Below are 24,482 nucleotides of genomic sequence, written 5' to 3' on the forward strand. Positions count from 1 at the left end.
AGATGACATGATTCAGTATTTGCATGTGAAGTGCCACAACATTGAAATGTGCTGAATCGTTAGCTTGTGAAGAGAAGATGTACAATATTAAAATACTTTAGTTCTCTCAAATTGCTTTGACAAAAGACTTCAGGAATTCTCTTTGATATCTTAATTGCACCATTTTCTTACCTACGTTTGTTTTCTGTTTACAAGCCTGAAGATGGCTGCTTCTTCCTCCTGCAATGTGGAAGAAGATGAGAGTCTGAAGGGATGTGAACTCTATGTTCAGAAGCATAACATCCAACAGATTTTGAAAGAGTGCATTGTAAACCTTTGCATCGCAAAACCAGACCGGCCAATGAAGTTCCTCAGAGAACATTTTGAAAAATTAGAAAAGGTCAGTGACTTTCATGTGGCTTCTATTTTCAGTTTCCAAGTGTATGAATATTCTTACAGTTTCGTATATTTGGGTGCATTTTTTCTTAGCATTCTGCTTTAGTAGTTACCCTTTAAAAAAAGCTCTTAAGAAACAAACTTTTGTTTGCATACGTCCAGTGCAGTATCTGATATCAGGCACAACTTCTTTTTGTGGGATAAGGGTTATAATTTCTCAGCAGATTGCAAGGACAATTGCACTGACTGGTAAAATTGATCCAGAGAGTTATAAAAATGTATAGCATTATAACATACAGGGCCCTGTTCTCCCCTTCTATCAGAAGGACCTGCATAACAGAGCAACGTGTGGATTCTTCCTATTCATTTCAATGTCAGGAGGTGTAGTTTGCCCTTACCCCCATCATGGAGTCTCCAAGTTCTGGGTAGATCTTGGGAAATGTGTAGGGGCCAATCTGCTACTTGACCACACTGACTCGTGTCCATACTGGAGAGCACAAGTCCCGCAGGAGTGGTGCTTATAGGGACTGTCTATACTTTGACTGCTCTGAAAAGGCACGTTGCACAGTGTAGAGGCATGTCATCCTGCTTGGCTGATCTGGTGTGCCCCCTCACAGATGAACCCTTACTTGATTTTTCCCACGCCCGTGGGAATCAAGAAGTCCAAACAGACCGTTGGATGCTAAGAAGCACCTCCTTGTGGAGGGTCTCATTTATTAACAGAAAAGCCAGTACAGAGCATAAACAAAACTTTCACCCCAACATCTCAGCTGCATGACTGGGTCATTCTTAGTCAATCTGTCTCTCATCTGATTCTAGTGCTCACCTTTACCCAGACTCTTCAAGGGTTCTCTCAGTTCCAGTCTTTGCCTCTGGAGTTAGGACTCTTGCCCCTACCAGAGTAAAAGCCTTCTCTGGAGTGAGGGGAGGTTAGTCCACTATGACTTTTCCCCAGGGACAGCAGGTGATCCCTGCCAGGCGAAGCCTCTGACCACTGTCTAGTAGACCCTGGCTGAGACCAGGCCTCCTAGGATACCTGCTGACTGCATCCCTCTTCCTACAAGGCTCCCCTCTCTAAGAGCACCTCTTACAGGTTCCCCATTCTGGTGGGTTCCACAGACAGCTCACCCTCTAGGCTCCCTGCTCAGCCTTCTCCAGGGAGCTCCTCCCTACTAGAGCTTCCTGTCTCCATTTAGAGTTTTCCTCTAACTAAGCTTGGATAATCTTTAGTAAATGAGCACCTGGACCTAATAATCAGCCACCTGGGGTAGACAGTTACCCCCCGATAAGGCCTTCATAAGGTGGTCACAGGCAGACTTGGTCCTAAATTCCCATAAAGGGCAGTTGCCCTTTATGTGGAAAAGCAGCACTGATAAGCACATCCTCAGCTGGAACGCAACAGAGCTTGCCAAAAGCTATCTTGGCATGAGAAGGAAGAGGGGAAGCATGTTGCAAAGAACTTTCTCCTCTGTGGAGACAGGATTCCCTCCAAGCATAGCTGCAGAAGGGAGCATGGGGCCCTGGATCTTTAAATGTGCAATCACCCTAGATCCAACTGAGCTGTGTGGTCCCTCAATGAGTAGAAGCATTTAGGGTGATCAGGTCCAATGTGTTACTAGCAACATAAGATCCTCAGCCCTGCAATGTGCACAAGTGCATAGAATCATAGAATATCAGGGGTGGAAGGGACTTTAGGAAGTCATCCAACCCCCTGCTCAAAGCAGGACCAATCCCCAACTAAATCATCCCAGCCAGGGTTTTGTCAAGCCTGACCTTAAAAACCTCTAAGGAAGGAGATTCCACCACCTCCCTAGGTAACCCATTCCAGTGCTTCACCACCCTCCTAGTGAAAAAGTTTTTCCTAATATCCAACCTAAACCTCCCCCACTGCAACTTGAGACCATTACTCCTTGTTCTGTTATCTGGTACCACTGAGAACAGTCTAGATCCATCCTCTTTGGAATCCCCTATCAGGTTGTTGAAAGCAGCTATCAAATCCCCCCTCATTCTTCTCTTCTGCAGACTAAACAATCCCAGTTCCCTCAGCCTCTCCTCATAAGTCATGTGCTCCAGCCCCCTAATAATTTTTGTTGCCCTCCGCTGGACTCTTTCCAATTTTTCCACATCCTTCTTGTAGTGTGTGGCCCAAAACTGGACACAGTACTCCAGATGAGGCCTCACCAATGTCGAATAGAGGGGAATGATCACGTCCCTCGATCTGCTGGCAATGCCCCTACTTATACAGCCCAAAATGCCGTTAGCCTTCTTGACAACAAGGGCACACTGTTGACTCATATCCAGCTTCTCATCCACTGTAACCGCTAGGTCCTTTTCTGCAGAACTGCTGCCCAGCCATTCGGTCCCTAGTCTGTAGCAGTGCATGGGATTCTTCCGTCCTAAGTGCAGGACTCTGCTCTTGTCCTTGTTGAACCTCATCAGGTTTCTTTTGGCCCAATCCTCTAATTTGTCTAGGTCCCTCTGTATCCTATTCCTACCCTCCAGCGTATCTACCACTCCTCCCAGTTTAGTGTCATCTGCAAACTTGCTGAGGGTGCAGTCCACACCATCCTCTAGATCATTAATGAAGATATTGAACAAAACCGGCCCCAGGACCGACCCTTGGGGCACTCTGCTTGATACCGGCTGCCAACTAGACATGGAGCCATTGATCACTACCCATTGAGCCCGACGATCTAGCCAGCTTTCTATCTACCTTATATACCATTCATTCAGCCCATACTTCTTTAACTTGCCAGCAAGAATACTGTGGGAGACCGTAACAAAAGCTTTGCTAAAGTCAAGGAATAACACGTCCACTGCTTTCCCCTCATCCACAGAGCCAGTTATCTCGTCATAGAATCCCTGTCCCCATATGGAACCTCATTAAAGTAGTGAGGTTCCATATGGGCTCTGGGCATCACATGCAGAATCAGGACCCAAGAGTGCAAAACTGGTGAATCCTGCACTTTGATGGCTTGTGATGGGGCGATTTATAATTCGTAAACAAAAGTCAAGAGAATTACTTCAAAAAGATTCTATCCTGTTTTTAATACAAACTAGAATAAAATAGCCTAACCAATAACGAGTACAGCCCCAAACAGTCCATTTCTTCCAAGCCACCTCCTCCCCAAATGCCCAAGGGAAGAAAAAGTGGACTTTGCAGCATTCCTGGAATGTAAACAAATCCTGGGTCTGTTGGATCAAAGGTGCAGTTGTCTAAGCCAAACATTAGTCACAGAGAACACACCTATAGTATTGCTAAGGGAATATCTCTTGCCCAACAAAGGATAAAATGTTAATAAAACCCTTGTTTACTGTTATAGTATTAAACCGTTACGTGTGGTCTGGGGTTCCATGGAAAGTTCTTGCTGGCTTATTCACATTGTAACAACTGCCATTAAAAATCTTTAACCTTTTGTTGAGCACACAAACAAGGACAGAAAACAGTTAAAGCATTTGGAACGTAAAGAATTAATTAAGGTTTTCATTTGAACAATTTCCTTTATTCCCATTCTCTTTAGCTATATAGAAGCTTTTATAGGGGGATACCTCTGCTTGATGGACTTTTTAGATGGTATTAACTGTCCTTTTTGCGGAAAAGAGAAATAACTTGTCTGGTTTCCTTTAGGACAAAACCAAGCAAACACACACACCAAGGGAGAAAGAAAGGATAGCAAAAGAGCGAACCTAGTTTCTGTCTCTAATGTTCATTCTTGCTTGCATCCTAGCTGCTGGAAATGGCAGGCAGAGCATACTATCTTATCAGCCACTCTGGGTATGTCTACACACTGCAATTAAACACCAGAGGCTGGCCCATGTCAGCTGATTTGGGCTTGCAGGGCTTGGGCTGCGGGGCTGTAAAATTGCTATGTAGACGCTCGGGCTGGAGCCTGGGCTCTTGGACCCTCCCCACTTTGAGGGGTCCCAGGGCCGCCCAGAGGGGGGGAGGGCAAGTGGGGCAATTTGCCCCGGGCCCCGCAGGGGCCCCCACGAGAGTTTTTCGGGGCCCCTGGAGCGGGGTCCTTTACTTGCTCCGGGGGCCCCGGAAAACTCTAGTGGGGCCCGGGCCCCCGGAGCTTCTTCCGCTCCGGGTCTTCGGCAGCAATTCGGCGGCGGGGGGTCCTTCCGCTCTGGGACCCGCCGCCGAAGTGCCCCGAAAACCTGCGGTGGGGGGTCCTTCCGCCCCGGGACCCGCCGCCGAAGTGCCCCCACCGCCGAAGACCCCAGCCCCCCTGAATCCTCTGGGCGGCCCTGAGGGGTCCCAGAGCTTGGGCTCCAGTCTGAGCCCAAACATCTGCACTGCAGTTTTACAGACCCATCGCCCAAGTCAGCTGACACAGGCTGTTTAAAGGCATTGCTTTTAGCTTGCCTTTCTGGTCAGACTTACAGCAATGTTGCAAAGGATGGAGTTGTCTTGTCTGGCTAAGCAAGGCTTTTGTTAAACAGAAGGGGGGAAAAAGAGGAGAAACAAGGTGGGGAGGAAAATGACACATTTAGAAGGGGGCAGCTGTAGGAACTTTGGGGCTTACTTTTTAGATATGATTAGGATTTAGGTGAATCCCGTTTGTACCAATATTTGTCTCTAACTTTTTCTTGCATTTATAAACAATTTTATATTGCTGGCTGAGTTGCACTTTTGTTACCTTGGATAATTTAGAATATGGATAGTCACTGCACAACACACTCTCTTTGAAATTGAGGGGGCTCAAGTTTGAGCATGTTAACTGATTGCTACTGTGGCAATATCACACAAGGAGAGAGGAGGTCTCTGTTAAGTAAAGCAATACATATTAGTTGTAGTAACTTATTTTACTTGTTAGGGAAACCTGAATCTCTGAAATTGTGCTTTTAAGAACCATGTGTCAGAAATAAATTAGAGCATCACTTAACTCCATGTCTTAGTTTACATTTGTCCTTGATAATACCTTCCCAATTCTCTAAGTGGGGAATTGCTGGACTGGAATTCATTGGCAGACTCTGAGGGAAAGTTGCTCATTATCTGCCCTTACTTTGAGATGTATCGTTTGCTTTTAGTTTCTGATTATCAAGTGTTTTAAAGCCCTAATACAGAACGGTGCTTAAGCACATGCCTATCTTTAAGCATGAGTAGTCCCATTGACTTTCAAAAAACATTGACTTCAATGAGACAAGCACATAAGTAACTGGAAGCACATGAGTAAAGTACCTTGCTGAATTAAGGTAATAAAGTCCAAAAGAAGTGCTGGATCTGTCATTGTCCAGTGTCAGAATTTCATCAGTTTGTGATAGAATTTTAAGACTTGTTTAAATATCTTGCCAGCTCCTGATTCCCTCAGTGGCCTCTGCTATTCTGAAAGGGGTTTACAACCTCATGTGACCCAGCTCTCTTCAAGTGTAGTGCTTTCATTTTGGGGTTTTAATTGTTTTTCGGCATCAGCACAATGGTATTTTCAACATCTTCCCTATTCAATGGCCCTAGCAGTGCCACCATAGCACGGATTAGAAAATAATTTAATTTCTAGTGGAAAACTGGATTGGGGGTTGGCTAGCTTGATAAGGAGTAACATCACTGTTACTTGGGGTAATTTATATCTGGAGAAAAGCTACGGCAATATTTTTTGTTAATTCTTCAAACAAAAGATAAGCTGCTATTGACTCATTTCTCAAGTATACAGAATTCTACCTAAACTAAAGTGCCTCAAAATAAGCATTTTAAGGGCACAAGCATCAGTTCAGAAATATCCACGGATCTGACAAGAGTCATTCATACTCAAATTAAAGTAATAAGAACATAAGAATGGCCAACCTGGGTCAGACCAAAGGTCCATCTATCCCAGAATCCTATCTTCTGACACTGGCCAATGCTGGGTGCTTCAGAGGGAAGTCAGCTGGTCGTGGCTCATAGTCTGCTTGAAACTGTTTAAATGTAAACGTACCATTGTTAAAATTTATAGGGCAAGTTCACACCTCTCTTGGTGCTATTCCTTCATTCTGTCTTGTTGCAGTCTCAGTAAAATGGCAGTAGTTTGATTTACATTGCGACAGCTATTTTTGCATTCAGAACAGCTAAAAGCTTCAGTTTTTTTTAAAAGAAAGCTGAAATTGAAGAGCATACAGCAAAATCTGTGGGAATTGCATAAGCATGCAGATTCAATGCAGGCCTAGTTTGCCGTAAGTAGTGGATGAGATTTTTAATGTTTATAATTGACATTCTTGGAGACTGATGTCTTTTATTTATCTATAGCAAAGGCAGAAGAGGTGCAAGCACTCAGAATGCCCCCCCTTGTTTTAGAGAGACCACTTCTAAGGTCTTGTCTACATTAGGGAACCTCACACCCATTTTTTAGCTCCAGTATAAGCTCTGGCATAGACTGGGCAAAGGTATTTTTACAGCAATGGTTAGATGTTACAGTGGCAAAAATCCCTATGCTAGGTTTATGCTAGAATTTATACCACTGGTAAAAGCATTGCATGATTGCTTAAAAACTGATCAGGGATTCCTAGTGTAGATTTATCTTGGTACAAGGGCAATTCAGTCTTTATTCAAATTCAGTGCCTGGTCTGCCTGCTGTGAATACCAACACAGGTACTGCTTGTGATAATTAATTTCAAAAGAGTTCTGAGTTGGTCGAACTCTCCTCTTATTGATGTCACTGGCGCTAGAACTACGCTGATTTTTCTCGTCAAGGATTTGGTTCTGTTACTTTACATGGCTTAGCTATACTTTCACTAATTTGGTTTGCTGTTGCATGTGAAATGCCTGTGACTATATAATACCGACTCTTCATGTAAGGTCAAAGTTTAGAATGCAGACAGATGAAAGATTCCATTCCTTTCTCCTGTGATGCATGTTAAATTGTCTTTCCCCATATCCTTTCTGTCAGTGTGTTGGGCAAGGCTTCCCAAGAGCCTTTTAAGTAAGGCTGCTGCTAGTTTAGTCATGGCCAAAAGGTCATTGTGTCTTTAATCAAGGACACTAACCTAATTTCTAAATTACTTTATTTCATTTTCTTCTGGTTGTAGAAGATGCTTTGGGAAAAGTCTGGATCAGGCTATTAAAGCTGTGTCAAACAGCTTTGCCCATATTAACCACTCTAAATAAAGTGAATGGGAGACAGAAATAATAACAAATAAAATGGAAATGTAAAATTGGCATAAATTGGATCTACCTTGAAACATGTTTAAGAAACTGGGCAAGACTGAGAGAGTTTGGTTTTAAAGTAAATAGACACTATCAAGTGCTTTTAAACAATATTTCTCTAACCATTCTGCCAGGTGGTGTCAGCAGCAACAAGAGACAGGTTTAATATCTAGGGGTTCCTCTTAAAATTACAAAAACTACCCCTCTCTTGAGTTCCCACCCAGAAATCTAACTAACTGCCTCCACTCGGTGCCTCTAATAGGCTGTACTTGCTCACTTTCAAGCACTGAGTCTGCGTAAGAACAAAAAAGAAAACTTTTTTTCTGGTTCACCAACATCAAATCTACTCTGGAGGAATATTGTTTACCTATAAGAATAGCATTTAGAGAAGCACCAGAAGCTTATGGCAGTTGTGCTTTAAAAAAAAAAAAATTAAGTAAATCTGGATTTTTCAAAGGAAAAATCTTAAAGACACATGGCACCAAATTATGTCTGTTTTGATCAGTGACATTTTAAAAGAAAGGTCTGTTGCAAAACCTTGTGAGCTTAATAGTTTGCAGCCTTTCTGGGTAAATATTAGTGATAAAAGGATATTGATGAAGAACAAGTCTACTCAACCCTGACCCCATTTAAAGTCCCCTAGCACCTTTACTAATTACTCGTTTTTTACTGATCCATCTCCCATCTTTATGTCTTCTTCCATATGGCCTACTATCCATGAATCCTCAACCCAGCCTACTGTGGGCCAACACCCTCCTACTTTAAATTCCTTCTTAGAATTCACTTAATCCAAAAACCCATTTAACCCCAGCTCCCTTCCCCCTACACCATGAAGTGATAGTGAATCAGAGAGAAACTAAACCAACCTGTGGAACTATTGAGATGTTCTTAAAGCAAATGGTGAAGTTATCAACTTACTTTTCTTGCATCCCGTCCGCCACATACCTAGTGTCTATATGTGAGTGCTATATAAATAATACATGATAGTAATTTACTGTGTAATTTTGTTTCTGAAATGCCACAGGGACTTGGGAATGGAGATTATCTACAGAACATGAAAAAGAAATTTGTTTCTAAGCCTGATGAGTTTCCAGGAAGTAGTGTCACAGACTTAATGTGTCATTTTCTATCCATAATTTTGTTTTTTTCTCTCCATTTATTAGTCTTCTCTTTTCAGCAGTATCATTTAATCAGTAAACGCAAGCAAAGAAATTTAGGAACTGATTTTTCAGGATGCCAATTTGATTTGCAGAGTGTTATCAGATCAGAACCACATCTTTTTGGTACCTCCATCATTTACTAACGCACTGTAAATACATTGGAAGCATGTTGGGGGAGAACAGTGAGGTGTCGTGGAACATGGATAACTGAGGAGCGTTACCACAAATAGGAGTTTTTGAGGCGCCCTCATGGTTTACCTCACAGAAATTATCATTTTTTCTTCCTGTGCTCTAAGGGCCAATTTCTGCCACCCTTACACTAAATAAATCCTTATTCCTCAGATAGTCTCACTGAGTTCAATGGCGTTATTTGTGGATTTAGGTATTCCCCAGTATAAATGAGAATAACAGAATCTGGCTGTAAGTAAACAGCTGTGGATTTGGCATTGTACATCCTGTAATATTGGCAAAGTTGAAAACTTTCACGCAGAAGCATTGATGTTGCTGAAAAGTGCAGCAAAATATCCTTGCAGTTCAATCTGAAGTGATGTTTATCTATGGCCTTGTCTACACTACGAGAGTACTTCGATTTTAGTTAATTCGACTATGTGGAATCGATATTACTAAGTCGAACGTGTGTGTCCACACTAAGGACAGTAATTCGACTTTGTGAGACTTTGTGAGTCCACACTAACGGGGCAAGCGTCGACATTGGAAGCGGTGCACTGTGGGCAGCTATCCCACAGTTCCCGCAGTCCCCCCTGCCCTTTGGAATTCTGGGTCGAGCCCCAAATGCCTTCTGGGTAAAAAAATGTGTCGAGGGTGCTTTTGGGCGCCTGTCGTCATCCGTCCGTCACTCAAGCCCTCCCTCCCTCCCTCCCTCCCTGAAAGCGCCGGCGGGAAATAATTTCGCGCGCTTTTCTGATTACTGACAGCGCGGACGCCACAGCAGTGCGAGCATGGATCCCGCTGCGACCATCGCTGCAGTTGTGGCAGTTCTCAACGCCTCGCAGCTTCTCCTCCACCTGTACCAGAGGCAGCTGCAGATCAATCATGAGAGGAGGCTACGGCACTACCGTGACGGCATGAAGTCGGACACTAGCTCCGACCTCTCTGAGAACATGAGACCCAGCGCCCAGGACATCTCGCTGTCACTGGGTCTTGTTGATACTGTTGAACGGCGATTCTGGGCCCGTGAAACCAGCACGGAATGGTGGGACCGCATAGTGCTGCAGGTCTGGGATGAATCCCAGTGGCTGCGCAACTTTCGCATGCGGAAGGGGACTTTCCTCGAACTGTGTGAGTTGCTGTCCCCTGCCCTGAAGCGAAAGGACACCCGGATGCGGGCAGCCCTGACTGTCCAGAAGCGAGTGGCCATAGCCCTCTGGAAGCTCGCAACGCCAGACAGCTACCGGTCCGTCGCTAACCAGTTTGGCGTGGGCAAGTCTACCGTGGGGGTTGCTGTTATGCAAGTAGCCAGGGCAATCGTCAAGCTACTGCTATCTAAGGTAGTGACCCTGGGAAACGTTGAGCTCATCAGAGATGGCTTTGCCGAGATGGGATTCCCAAACTGCGGTGGGGCTATAGATGGGACTCACATCCCTATCCTGGGACCGGACCACCAGGCCAGCCAGTACATAAACAGAAAGGGATACTTTTCCATGGTGCTGCAAGCACTGGTGGACCATCGGGAACGTTTTACCAATATCTACGTTGGATGGCCTGGCAAGGTTCATGACGCTAGGGTGTTCAGGAACTCTGGTCTGTGTAGACGGCTGCAGGAAGGTATTTACTTCCCGGACCACAAAGTAACTGTTGGGGATGTGGAGATGCCTACAGTCATCCTCGGGGACCCTGCATACCCGCTAATGCCCTGGCTCATGAAGCCCTACACTGGCGCACTGGACTCAGGGAAAGAACTATTCAACTACCGGCTCAGCAAGTGCAGAATGGTGGTGGAGTGTGCTTTTGGCCGTCTCAAGGGCAGATGGAGAAGCCTACTCACTCGCTGTGATCTCAGCGAGACCAATATCCCCATTGTGATAGCTGCTTGCTGTGTGCTCCACAATTTGTGTGAGAGCAAGGGGGAGACCTATATGTCAGGGTGGGAGGTTGAGGCAAATAGCCTGGCTTCTGATTACGTCCAGCCAGACAGCAGGGCGATTAGAAGATCACAGCGGGACGCACTGTGCATCAGGGAGGCTTTGAAAGCCAGGTTCCTGACTGAACAGGGTCTACAGTGACTTTTTACTTTGTGGACACAGATGCTGAACCTGCCCCCGTTTCTTTACCCAGTTACTGTTGACTATCCTTCCAAGTTACATACCCCCTTCCCCACCTTCCCAACAAATAAAATCTGTTCTGTTCTCTTAATGAACAAGGTTCCCTTTTCTACTGTTTTCGCGGGAATGTTTTAAACCGGGGACGCAGACTGTGGCGGGGGGCGGGCTTACTGTTTTGATGCAAATGATGCTTCTAAAGTCCGGGAATGACAGGCTCCGCAGTGCTGCGTTGGTTGTTTCAACGCAGCCTGCCAGCAGTCCTGGGCGGGACTGGATGTATGTGTCGGCCAAGTGACTTTCTGGCAGGGGGTGGAGGGTAACAGATCCCCTGCTGCGTGGCTCTGTGATCCAGGATAAGGACCGCGGCATAGGATCTCTAACTGCCCTCCCCCGACACAAAGTCACAGATCAACCCCCTCGCACCCCAGAACAAGAAAACCGCCTCCCAGACTGACCAGGGTAACTGGTGACTGTGCTGTGTATGTGTCCTGATGCTGGACCTGCCCCCGCCTCTGTAGCCTGCTACAGGTGACTGTCCTGTCCAAGTAACAAACCCCTTCCCCCCCTTCAGACAGAATCCCCTCCAAAAGACACTCTCGGAAACAGTACTTAACAGAAACAGATGTTTTATTACGAACCGCACATGAAAAGGGGGGGGGAAGGAAACTTGGACATGGGCTAGTGTGAGATGGGTAGGAAAGGACTTTTCAAAGTTTGGAACGAGAGCCTTCCATTGCTGCAGCAGTGTGCAGTGGCCGACTGACAGTTTTAATGGCCCTTGCCGCCCCTCCTTCTTTGTACTTTTGGTGAGGGGGGTGTGGGACTTGGTGGCGGGGGAGGGCGGTTAGAGATAGACAGCAGCAGTGCTCTGTCCTCCTGCCTCCGGTCTTGCAGAACATCCACTAGGCGCCGGAGCGTCTCCGTTTGCTCCCTCATTAGTCCAAGCAGGGTTTGAGTAGCCTGCTGGTCCTCCTGGCGCCACCTCTCCTCCCGTTCCATGACTGCTCTGTGCATTTGTGACAAGTTCTCCCTCCACTGTGTCGTCTGGGCTGCCTGCTCTCGTGAGCACTCCATAAGTTCATAAAACATGTCTTCACGAGTTTTTCTCTTCCTTCTTCTAATCTGCGCTAGCCTCTGGGAGTGTGATGCCAGGCTGGGTTGGGAGACAGTCGCAGATGTGTCTGTGGGAATGGGAAAAAGGGAGTAAATTCCTGAGCCAGATAAATGAAGTTGCTAACAAAGAGCATAGTCTTTCTCTGTGAACAACACCATGCACTGCACCTTTCACATGCGCACTCAGGACAAGGTCGAATTTTCGGCCCTCGCCTTATGTGTCTGGGGTCCTGCAGTTGCGATCAGAGAAGCGTTGCAGGACACCTCTACTTCTGCTGCGGGCAAACATGGTAAGCCGTAGACTTGTGGCAGCTTAAACATGTAATAGTAGCACTGGGCTCCTTTCGCACTGAATGCAAGGCCACTCTCTGCTGGCAGCAATCAGGGAAGCATGAGCTCTGCCCCTGTCCCACCACCTCGCGGCTGTCCCCGGGAAAGATCCCTGTATGCTGCCCCTCTGCCGCCTCCACCGCGTGGCTGTAAAGCAGTCTAAATACTAACATTCCCCTCCCTAATTTAAAGCAGGGCGTCATGTGTGACATAACCCTCATGAGGATCTCGGAGACCGAGAGGGGAAGGATGCTGCGTGAATGCATGCAGAGGCCTGGGCCATATGCCGCCATGCTGTGCCGCGCACTGATCCCCGACTACCTCATGGACTCATGGCGTGGGAACGTGTGCTACCACGGGGGACCAAACAAGATTGCCCTGCCGTTGAACCTCGTGCGCATGCTGGAGCGGTACCTCCAGGAGAGCTATGCGGAGCTATCCCAGGAGGACTGTCTGTCCATTCCCGGGCACATTGACCGCCTTTTCCTTTAAGTTGAGCATAACGGACTACAGAGTGGAGGGGCCGTGTTGTGGACTAATCATGAATATCCGGACAGTACTTGATTTTCTATACATAGTTAGTAGTAAAAAGTTTACTAAGCCAAATAAATCATGAACAACAAATTACTGAAATAGTTATTATTCCTGTTTTGTTATAAATAAAAGTTTCTATGTTTAACTGAGTGACTGAAAAGCCCATTCTTAACAATATAAATATTCCACTTATGTTAAAATGAAATGTTTAGATGTTTAAAGCACTCACTGCTTGATCCTTCCCCTGATTCGGTGTCCGGGGTAAGGGCTGTGGACGGTTGGTAGGGGATCTCGGTAAGGGTGATGAAGAGCTCCTGGCTGTCGTTGAAATCAGCGGTGCAAGCGCTGTCGACTGCCTCGTCCTCCTCATCTCCTTCCTCATCTTCCCCGTCACCTAACATTTCCGAGGAGGAACCGGTCGTGGACAATATCCCATCCTCGGAGTCCACGGTCACTGGTGGGGTAGTGGTGGCGGCCGCACCTAGGATGGAATGCAGTGCCTCGTAGAAACGTGATGTGTGGGGCTGGGATCCGGAGCGTCGGTTTGCCTCTTTGGTTTTTTGGTAGCCTTGTCTCAGCTCCTTGATTTTCACGCGGCACTGCGTTGCATCCCGGCTGTATCCTCTCTCTGCCATGGCTTTAGAGATCTTCTCATAGATCTTTGCATTCCTTCTTTTGGAGCGCAGCTCTGAAAGCACGGACTCATCGCCCCAGACAGCGATGAGATCCAACACCTCCCGATCAGTCCATGCTGGGGCCCTCTTTCTATTAGATTGCACGGCCAACTCTGCTGGAGAGCTCTGCATCGTTGCTAGTGCTGCTGAGCTCTCCACGCTGTCCAAACAGAAAATGAGATTCAAACTGGCCAGACAGGAAAAGGAATTCAAATTTTCCCGGGGCTTTTCCTGTGTGGCTGGTCAGAGCATCCGAGCTCGAAGTGCTGTCCAGAGCGTCAACAGAGTGGTGCACTGTGGGATAGCTCCCGGAGCTATTACCGTCGATTTCCATCCACACCTAGCCTAATTCGATATTGCCATTTCGAATTTAGCGCTACTCCTCTCGTTTTCGAGGATTACAGAAGTCGAATTTAAAAGAGCTCTATTTCGAACTAAGTAGCTTCCTGGTGTGGACGGGTGCAGGGTTAATTCGATGTAACGGCGCTAAATTCGATATAAGCTCCTAGTGTAGACCAGGCCTATTAGAAGTGAAGCTGTTTTAGGTGATTTTTTCTTCACATACTAGATATATATACAGATGTATACTTGGCTTGGATTTTAAAAAGCAGAACCTTTGGCTACAGTTCTCTCTGTTTGGTAATATGAGCTTTTAAACATTGAAAATACCTTCTGTGTTTTGTAACGTAACCTTGCTACTTTATAGTGAAGTATATATAAGAAACTAGGGCAATGGTGGTGATGGAATGAGATTCTGCAAGGCATTGAAGTGGAAGACAAGTTTTAATGCGATACAAGAGGTAAGAGGAAGCCAGTGAAGGGATTCAAAGATGAACGGGATGTAGGTAGAGTCAAAGAAGAGAGGAATGTTTTGGCAATAGTATTTTGCTTAGATCATTGTATTGGTACAGCTGCGCCTCTGCAACGCATCTGGTGAAGACGCTCTGCTGACGGGAGAGCTCTCTCTTGTTGGAATAATAAAACCACCTCCACAAGTGGCAGAAGCTATGTTGGCGGGAGATGCTCTCCCACTGACATAGCGCTGTGCACACAGGCACTTGTGTCGGTGTAACTTATGTCACTCAGGGAGGTGGTTTATTCACACTCCTGAGCAACATAAATTCTGCCGACATAGGCTGTAGTGTAGACATAGCGTAAGAAATGGATAAGGACATTAGTGGTAGGGGATGGATATTAAAAGACAGATTTCAGAGATGCCATAGAAGAAGAAATGACAGCATTTAACAGCCTGGATGTAGGTGGGGCAATGCTGAGGATTGGGTCAAAAAGCCCCACTAAAGTTACAAGCCCATATGATGGGGCAGATAGTGGAGTTGTCTGTGGTGATGATGACAGGATTGGATGGGAAGATAAGTTCATTTTTCTCCCTGTTGAGATGTAGATGGAGGGGGGACATCTGTGAGGAGCTGACAGAAAGGCAGTCAGAGACGTGAGGACTGCAGAGTCAGAGGAATGGGGTAGAGAACTCCAAAATTCCCATCAACTTCAATAGGTTTGGAATGAGTCCCATACTGAGGAGATCAATCCGGCACTGCCAGCAAAGTGAATAGTTTGACCTAATAAGTCTTTTGCAGTTCTAATCTTTATAATTCCAGGTGGCAGTCTCTAGCAATAACTGAATGGTCATGAAAACTGAATTACTTTCTCCTTCCTAGCGGTGATCACTCCGGGTCAGTTCTGGGGGCAAAAATCAGGAAGATTGATCAGTCATTAACAGTGTTGTACATTGTCTGTGGATAAATAGGACACAGACTTCAGGGCCATCAATTAGGAACCTTTCTTGAGGACTAAACTTGGAAAACGAGAAAATATTTCAGTTGGAGAGCACTCTCTGTGGGTGGCAGTTTTAGAACGAAGTGAATAACTTGTGGGGAGCAAAGTGGAAATCACTTAATGAAACTTAATGGCCAGCGTTGCTTTTGAAAGTCTTTCTGGAATGTTATTGTAAAGCTATATACTGATTTGGACCTTGTCAAGTGTCATAGGTCTCTATGCTTTCACATTGTGAGTTTTCAGACAATGACTGAGCATGAAAAGCAGATACAGGAGGAGGAACTACTGAAAATGAATATCTCCTTGAAAATGTACCAGCTCAGAAAGAAGAGAGTCTATGGGTCAGGAAACATACTCTTGAACTGAAGTATGAAAGGAAGGAACTAACTCAAACACTTGTTCAGCATTGTGACCAGTTGCAATGCTTTGGCTCATACCCTATGAAAACACTAATTGGAGAACTAAATGACCTATTATTTTGAGGTCAGCACACTAAATTCTTTTGTGTCATGCTCCAAAACCTCCCAGGACAAGTTCCTTAGCTACAGTCACACATACATTAGATAAACAGGCCACTGCAGACATTTACATTTTTATTTTTTTAAATTCTAGGCAAGGATGACATTTCTTGTTCCCTTTCCAATTTTTGTTCCTAATCCTACATCCACCCAAGCTGCCAACTGCAGTACTCCAAGTTCACAGTCCAACTCCCTTTGAATTTGCTGGCAATACTATGGACTGCCTTGAATTTTATGATATTTGATCAGGACCCAGATGATTTTGGTGGCAGTAGGATCACACTCCTTGTAGATGAAATGGTTTATATTATTGTAAGGCAGTGATGTGGATTTGTAACTTCTGGGTGTGTTGATGTGGTTCCACTGTAGTCGTGACTTAACACATTTCAGGCCCAAGTCTCCTTTTGCTACCTCAGTGTACGTTTGGAGTAATTCCACTGAAGTCAGTGCAGTTACTAGTGTAAAAGTCAAGAAAATAAGGTGCTTGCTATTGGATTTGATCCTATACTACCACCTATTATACAGTGGTCTAGTGTGTATGCCTATTTTCTCCATAGACTATCATTTTAAATTGGAAATATGATTTCCCTGCTGTTGTGAATTCTCTGTGCCATTCCAATAGAGAGTGAGAAAGCCTGTTGTCATGCCAACAAAAGAATGGTGAGGTGTTTACTTGAAAGTGAGTTCTGTACAAGCATTCATAGCAAGCTATGTCTGATGATCAGTGTTTGAACTAACCTTAAGAGAGTCTGTTCTTCCTTCAAAATATTTGCTCTGTTTATGTAGTTTTACCCCAGGATATAAGGAAGATGGCTATTTGAGAGCAATACCCTGGACACAGTGTATGCTTTTGTTTTCAAAAAGCACTCTTGAGTTCAGTAATGGAAAGCATACCTAGACTACAAATAGCGGCACATGGAAAAGCCAACCAGTCAACTGTCTGCTGCTTATATAAAGAGAGTTTGTAGTGAAGAGACTTCTTTTTAAAATGAATCATATGGTAACTCACTTTTATAATTATTTAATATTTTTTGTTTTATACTGTATTTGGGTTTAAGAGGTGTGTGAACTGTGATATTATTTTACCTCACTGAGCCTTTTTACGAATTTGTACTGTACTAGGGGACATATTAGTTATTAATTCTTCACAAATGCCTATTATACAATGTACAAAAAACAAGAAAAAGCATGTGTGTAATATTCAGACATTGCAAATAAATCATTTTCTGTAGTAGTATATGTCATGTATGAAAAGAAAGTGTAAGTGCAAAGTAACATTATATAATTATTTACCTGACTATCTGGTTTTAATAGTGTACCTTTTATTGTACTTTCAGAATTAAAGTGTTTACTAGCAGAATATTGTCTTCTTAGAAGGAGTATGGATTTTTAGGTTTGCAGTCAAGTGTCTGGAGAAACTGTATATAGTTTTGGCCACTCTGAATGAACAGAGTTTATTATACAACTGAAGAATTACATGAAGTTAAAAATGCAGTGTGGGTTATTAATATTTGAAATTCTTCAAAAATATATCAGTTTGATGTTGGTGAACATGTATTAATTAAAATTAGAGATGCACAGAACTTTTGTATGTTCTTTAAGAATGTTTGCTTTGCTGTCACTGGATACTTCTACTCAATAAGACAGTGCATCCAGACCCTTACTGTGTGTGTTGTGGGGAGGAATCTGGTGAGAATGTTCTGTATGGTTAATTGTTCTGAGAGTGTATGAAAATCTAGTCTAGCCGTCCTCTAACCGCATGATTTATAGTTTGAGATAGAATTGAAGAAATTTTCATAGCTTGGAGCTCTATTTTGCAAGTTGGTGAATACTCCCATAAAATCAGTTTGTTCTGTGCCTGTACAGCACCGAGCACAATGGGTCTTGCAGTAGTGCCTAGGATTCCAAATAATAAAGGGAGCTCGTCTCCCACAGGAGCACACTCGGCATGCTGCAGAATCAAGCCTTTCGTCAGCCCAGAAGTTGTATTTCTCTGTTGGTCTCCAGAAAAGTTCAGTAATCTAGATCTTAAAAATTATCTTTGACCAAAACAGGGATGTGCTGGGAGCTGTCATTTTGAATTATGCAGCTTGAGAAATACTAATTTGTGCCTTAACCCAGCCACCAGCAATATAATCAGTGTTGATGTAAAAAGTACTTTTGGATTAAGAAAGGAAGCAGTATCAGTGAGAGTGGGGAAAGTGACTAGAACAAGACCAGAAATGATAAGCAGCATAGCTGGATTTGTCAGACATTCATAAACATCGATGGCAAACCATGTATTAATCATCTGTTTTTCTTACAAGCTTTAAAGTTGTGGACATGTGCCAGTAAAACAGGACACATTTTATGTAGCACACTCTTTTCTGGTGTCATACCTGATGAGCTAACCATAACTCATTTCCTGTGTCAACAAAACCAACTGGTTAAGATGGTAATTAACCACATGTCTATCACTGGTACCCTCATCCTTCCTCCTCCACTCCCTCCATGTGTTGCACACAAATTAGATAAGAATTTCCAAGACAGGGGCTGTTTTTTGGTATCACCATCCAGCACAATGGGGCACTAATCTTACTGGGGACTTTGAGTGCTACTGTGAAAGTAGTTTTGTTAAATTAAATTCTGGGGAAGTGAAACAAATTCAGTGGATCATGATACATTTTGATAAACATCATTGACTGCCACACACATTTGTAACTCCCAGGACTTCTCCCCCATACTGTTTCTCTCCCCTCTTCAGGGATTCCCCATCGTTTTCTATATTGTTTTCCAGGAGTGGCAATTTGGAACACAGCCTTTCTTTTGGCCAGCTGGCGCTAAACCAGCCATCAATTTTCATTGTACTCCAGGGACTGACTCAGATCTCATTTATTCAGTTTTTACATGGATGTAACTCCATTGACTTCAGGGGAGTTGCTTACACTATCATAAGTCAGGAGTGAGATTAGAATTGGTCCCCAGCAGTGGAGATTCCAGAATATGCAACCTCTTGAAAAAGGTCAGCCAGCATTTTTGCTGTGTTCTGGTGAGAGAGAGAGAGTCAGGTCTAGCATTATGGCACTTTATTATACATTATGCAGCGTAATAGAGTCCTTGATGGGTTAGGTGGCCCAGTGGTTAGCAAACCCAGTGCCACCTCCTGGTACGGTTGCCAACTTTCTAGTCGCACAAAACCAAACACACTAGCCCTGCCCTTTTCCCAGAGGCCACGCCCCTTCCCACCCCTTCCCAGAGGCCACGCCCCCCACGCACTACATTCCCCCCCGCTTGGTGGCTCGCTCTCCCCCACCCTCACTTACTTTCACTGGGCTGGGGTAGGGGGTTGAGGTGTGGGAGGGGGTGAGGACTATAACTGGGAGTGCAGGCTCCAGGGTGGGGCCAGAAATGAGGGGTTCAGGGTGCAGGAGGGGGCTCCGGGCTGGGGCAGGGAGCTGGGGTGGAGGAGGGGGTGAGGACTCTGGCTGGGGGTGCATGCTCTGGGGTGGGGGTGGGGCTGGGGATGAGGGATTTGGAGTGCGGGAGGAGGCTGCAGGTTAAGGCAGGGGGTTAGGGTGTGGGAGGGGATGAGGGCTCTGGGCTGGGGGTGATGGCTCTGCGGTGGGGCCAGGCATGAGGGGTTTGGGGTGCAGGAAGGGGCTCCAGGCTGGGGAGTGGGGCCGAGGGATTTGGAGTGCGGGAGGGGGCTGGAATGGGGCCAGGGATGAGGGGTGCAGGAAGGTGCTCCAGGTTTTGGGGGGGAGCTCAGGGCTGGGGCAGGAGGTTGGGGCTTGGTGTTGGGGCGTGGGATTACCTCGGGCAGCTCCTGATCAGAGATGCAGCATGCTGCCTGTCCTGGCACCACACTGCGCACGCCCTGGAAGCAGCCAGCAGGTCCGGGTCCTAGGCAGGGGGGCCAGGATCCAGGAGGCACAGCCCCCCCCCCCCCAGCTCCCATTGGAAAATAAATCTCTGTCTTCTTTTCACTTACAGGAAGAATGCAAACAAATATTGGCTCGGCAGAAATCTAATTCCCAGTCAGATTCTCATGATGATGAGATTTCTCCTCCTCCTCCAAACCCGGTGGTGAAAGCTCGACGCAGAAGGGGAGGTGTCAGTGCTGAGGTGTACACTGAGGAAGATGCTGTTTCTTATGTTAGAAAGGTAACGTGTTTGTAACATACACTTCAGAATCAAATAGTTGCTATCAAGTGATCTGTTTACATTTTACTCTGTAAAGCATCATTTGCAATGGTTGGGTCATTTTATATTGCCACTGCTTCTGAAGAAATGCCAAGCACAAATTAAGAATAAACAAAGCAAGAACTAGAAGTTTACAGTCTGTGGAAGCCCTGGACTCTACTTCATGGAGCTCTTTCAACCAAATCAATTTATGTTTATAAAATTAAATGTGTTTAATCTTTGGCTGGTGGTCCCAAGAGCATGGACTTTTGCTCATCTTGCCATTGACAGACATAGGCTTTAGCCCCATCATAATCTTAAATTCCCCTCCAGCCATTATTTCAGTTTGCCATGAGATGTGCATGGCAATTTGTAGGCTAATCTAAGACAAGGAGATCAGTCCCTGCAGAGCTTTCATGAAAAGGCAGATAAGATTTACCACACCAATGCTCCTGTTTGGGTCAGTTTGCTGTGGAAATTCCCAATGGAAGCACCTGAGGGTATAAATAGTGCTTAACCTAGTCAGATATGGTGGTTCAGTTCTGTGATCCGTAATCAAGCAAGACTCCTATTGGGCAGAATTTGACTCATATGAGCTTTCCCCAATGCTTGAAACTGAGGATGTATCTCAACGTGCACTATTCAGAAGTTATCAGCCCCCTCTGACATTTCCTTCAGAAATTTTAAGGTCATTTCTACAGAGACAAGGTGGGTGAGGTAATATGTTTTATTGGACCAAGTTCTGTTGGTGGAGCAGATAAGCTTTCAAGCTTCACAGAACTCTTCCTCAGGACTGGAAAAGGTAGCCATAGTGTGACAGCTAAGTACGTGGCGGGACAGATTGTTAAGCATAAGGAGTTTGCACATGTTATAGGAGACCACGTAAAATGAAGTGGGCACTTAAACACATTTGCAGTCCTATGGCAAAGGAGGTGTGGTAGGCAGAAGAGTGCATTACAAATTGTTGGCATGGGCCATAAAACTTGCGTCTCTGTTAAATCCATGGTTTTTAGATCCCAGGCTCATCTTTTGAAGGTGTTGTGCAGATTATTTCTGAGCATGTAGGTCAACTCTTACATCACTGGCATGGATTTATTTTTATTTTCATTAGATGAGGTCTTTCATTATCTAATTAGACTTCCCACATTCATCGTCAGGTATTTCTAATTTTATATTAGAGATTCATAAAGTATTAAACTTGGCTTTGCAGAAGCTTTGCATATCTTAGATGAATCAATAAGTGACACCAGAAATACTGGACATTATGGGCCAGATTTTCAAGCGCTCAGTCCCCACAGTTGGGCTCAGATGTACAAAACAGCTCTGCACTCACCATCTCCTATTGTGACATTTATTGACAAATTTTAAGAATAACTGAGCACCCACTGTGTAGAAGATCTGGCCCTAATTGTGGATTCTGAGCTCTCTAAAAAACATTGGCCTATAATACATAGTACGGTAGTATTTTTAATTAGAAATATTAACTTGTTAAAAATTAACATGAATATTTGTTGTCCTGCAAGGGATCCACATAGGCTGCCTGGCTCCCTTTCCAGGATTGGCCCATGAATGCCAATTTACACATGTGCAACTGTTTCAATAATTTCATTGCTTTTGGGTGTCAACATTATTGTAGGCATCTGGTGTCAATGGGTGGAAAGATTTTTTTTCTTCACTAGCAAATGTTGGCTAACAGTTACCTCCAGCAACAGCTGTTGCTCCAATGTCTGAAGTAGCTCTCCCACCAAAAAGAGTTTATTTGATAGGAACACATTTTGTCAACCATTACTTTTGGGCAGGGTATTTTTTTCTGTTTGTGATTGTGCATGCCTTTGTCATCCTTTTATGGTATGAGCTCACTGACTGCTATTGCATCTTCCCGCACAAGAAACAGACACCTGGGAGAGCTTTCAGCCTAAAGCCAATTAGAGAAGAGTATTCTCCCAGCATTTAAGTCAAATAATGCTGGCAACTATCCAGCACATTTTATCCAGTACATTTTAAAAAACGCTATAGTTAAACTGTTAATGCATGGCACTGTTTAAAAAAGCATTTACATGATATTTTAAAAGGCACTTTCAACTACTTAGTATTTTCTCTCCACAGTTCTTAATATCTCCTTTAGAAACTTTAACCTCCACCCCCCAAAATTTATCTCTGCTCATTACGGGCCCAATCCAACTCTTCTGAAGATCAGTGGAAGTGTTCCTCCATATTCCTTTGGATTGTTTTCTTATGTTCCTAACTGAACCTGAAATTAACACAACTTTGTTTGTTTCCTTCTATCAACAATGATGTCAGGACAGGCTCGCAGTGAGTCTTGACAGGCAGTTGCTGCAAAGCTCGAAGTACAGTACAGATTATTTACTGTGTTCTGCATAGAGATGATATGAAATTAATTTCTTAGAAGCAGACTGTGTTTAAATAATATTCTAGGGGGATATTTGTAATGCGAAGGAATAAAGAACTAGGAGGTTGTGTTGGAATACTTTCTTCAGTGTCATCAGCACATGAATCTACTCAGGATGTTGCAGAAGTATGGGTGACAGAGCCACCTACAATGCAGATATGAAAGGAGAAAATGACATATGGAACATCCAGGATGTTTCCAGCCTCTCTAGAATCATGCAGCAAGAGACCAGGACTAGAACTCACACCAGTGTTTCTCTGGCAGGGTAGGACACTAACAATAAGCTCTGAGCTTTTCTCATAGTGAGCTAGCTTGCGTCTAACTCTTATTTTGATATTAGGAATTCTGACTCTCTACTCAAGTGAAGGTGAAATGTTGCCCTCTGGTAAGTATATGTGCTTCCATTGACTTCTCTACACCTTTGACTAGAGGAAATCAATGGGAGCTGAAACAACGAGGAGTCCTTGTGGCGCCTTAGAGACTAACAAATTTATTTGGGCATAAGCGTTCGTGGGCTAAAACCCACCTCATCAGATGCATGGAGTGAAAAATACAGTAAGCAGTATATATATCACAACACAGGAAAAGATGGGAGCTGTGTTGGTGAAGATATAATTCAGCCTTTGAGCCTTTACCAAGGTGGCTATCACATTATTCTGTACCAGATATGGACTGGCTACAGAGCTTGCTTATACAGACCAGAGGTGTTCATCATAAGATCCTTTAATGCTCTGCCAGCTGGCAGAAGTGTGTTTAAATAAGGTATTTTACACATAGTGCCACCTAGTGACTAAACCATATACCATAGCAGGGGTCGGCAAACTTTCAGAAGCGGTGTGCCGAGTCTTCATTTATTCACTCTAATTTAAGGTTTTGCGTGTCAGTAATACATTTTAATGTTTTTAGAAGGTCTCTTTCTATAAGTCTATAATATATAACTAAACTATTGTTGTATGTAAAGTAAATAAGGTTTTTAAAATGTTTAAAAAGCTTCATTTAAAATTAAATTAAAATGCAGAGCCTCCCGGACCGGTGGCCAGGACCCGGGCAGTGTGAGTGCCACTGAAAATCAGCTCGCAGGCTGCCTTCGGCCCGCGTGCCATAGGTTGCCTACCCCTGTACTATAGTTTAGCATACCATTATAGCAGAGGCTCTCAAACTTTTTTACTGGTGACCCCTTTCACATAGCAAGTCTCTGAGTGTGACCCCCCCCCCTTATAAATTAAAAACACTTTTTTATATATTTAAAACCATTATAAATGCTGGAGGCAAAGCGGGGTTTGGGGTGGAGGCTGACAGCTTGCGACCCCCCGTGTAATAACCTTGTGACCCCCTGAGGGGTCCCGACCCCCAGTTTGAGAATCTCTGCATTATAGACAATGGCACTTTTCCTTAAAATAATTCTAGGGTTGTTCTTTGTTTGACACTGCAAGAGGGTTGTCATGCATCATTCCCCCCACTGGAAATAGCCTTCCTCTGTCTGGGTTGGCAATATGGCTCTCTGGCCTAATCAAGATCCCTTCCCTGCCAGATTAATAAGGGAAGGGACGAACAGCTGAAAACAACCCTTTCTCCCATTGGGAAAATGGCTTACTTCTGCCTAAATTAAAGAGGGGTTAGGGAAAAAACAACAATAAAAGCCCCAAGGCCAGCTCTTCACTCTTGTCTCTTGGGATTTTTCCCCGCGCAGTTTGAAAGGGATAACAAAAAGAAGTTGTTTAGTCTTTTTAGGCTTCCTCTCACTCACAGCGTCTGTGGGGTCAAAGAGATTCTAAACTAAGCAAAATAAAGCTCATCCCTTTTGAGTGGAGGAAGGACCGTACAGAAGCATATCTCCCATTCTCACTTATTTCTTCCCCTGTACTCCCTTAAGGGCCCTTTTACATGAAATGAGAGGAAGACTTCCCCTCTTCGCACCTGTCTCCACCCCTCCTGAGTGTCTGTGGCTCCTCCTATGGCAAATTGTTAACCCTTTCCCTGCTAGATCAGGATAAAGTCTGTCTGTCACAGA

At 44.6% G+C, this 24,482-nt stretch overlaps 1 protein-coding gene across 1 annotated transcript in view; it reads left to right on the forward strand.

Moving 5' to 3' along the window:
* Window positions 1–202: 202 nt before the first annotated feature.
* PRKAR1B (protein kinase cAMP-dependent type I regulatory subunit beta) overlaps window positions 203–24,482 on the forward strand; it is a 128,333-nt gene continuing 104,053 nt past the window's right edge. Inside the window, exons 1-2 of the mRNA XM_065412334.1 lie at window positions 203–379; window positions 19,873–20,043. Of these exons, the coding sequence (XP_065268406.1) occupies window positions 203–379; window positions 19,873–20,043 (348 nt within the window). The remainder of the gene's footprint in view (window positions 380–19,872; window positions 20,044–24,482) is intronic.

Source organism: Emys orbicularis, chromosome 10, assembly GCF_028017835.1.
Source record: "Emys orbicularis isolate rEmyOrb1 chromosome 10, rEmyOrb1.hap1, whole genome shotgun sequence".
In the NCBI taxonomy this organism is placed as follows: domain Eukaryota; kingdom Metazoa; phylum Chordata; order Testudines; family Emydidae; genus Emys; species Emys orbicularis.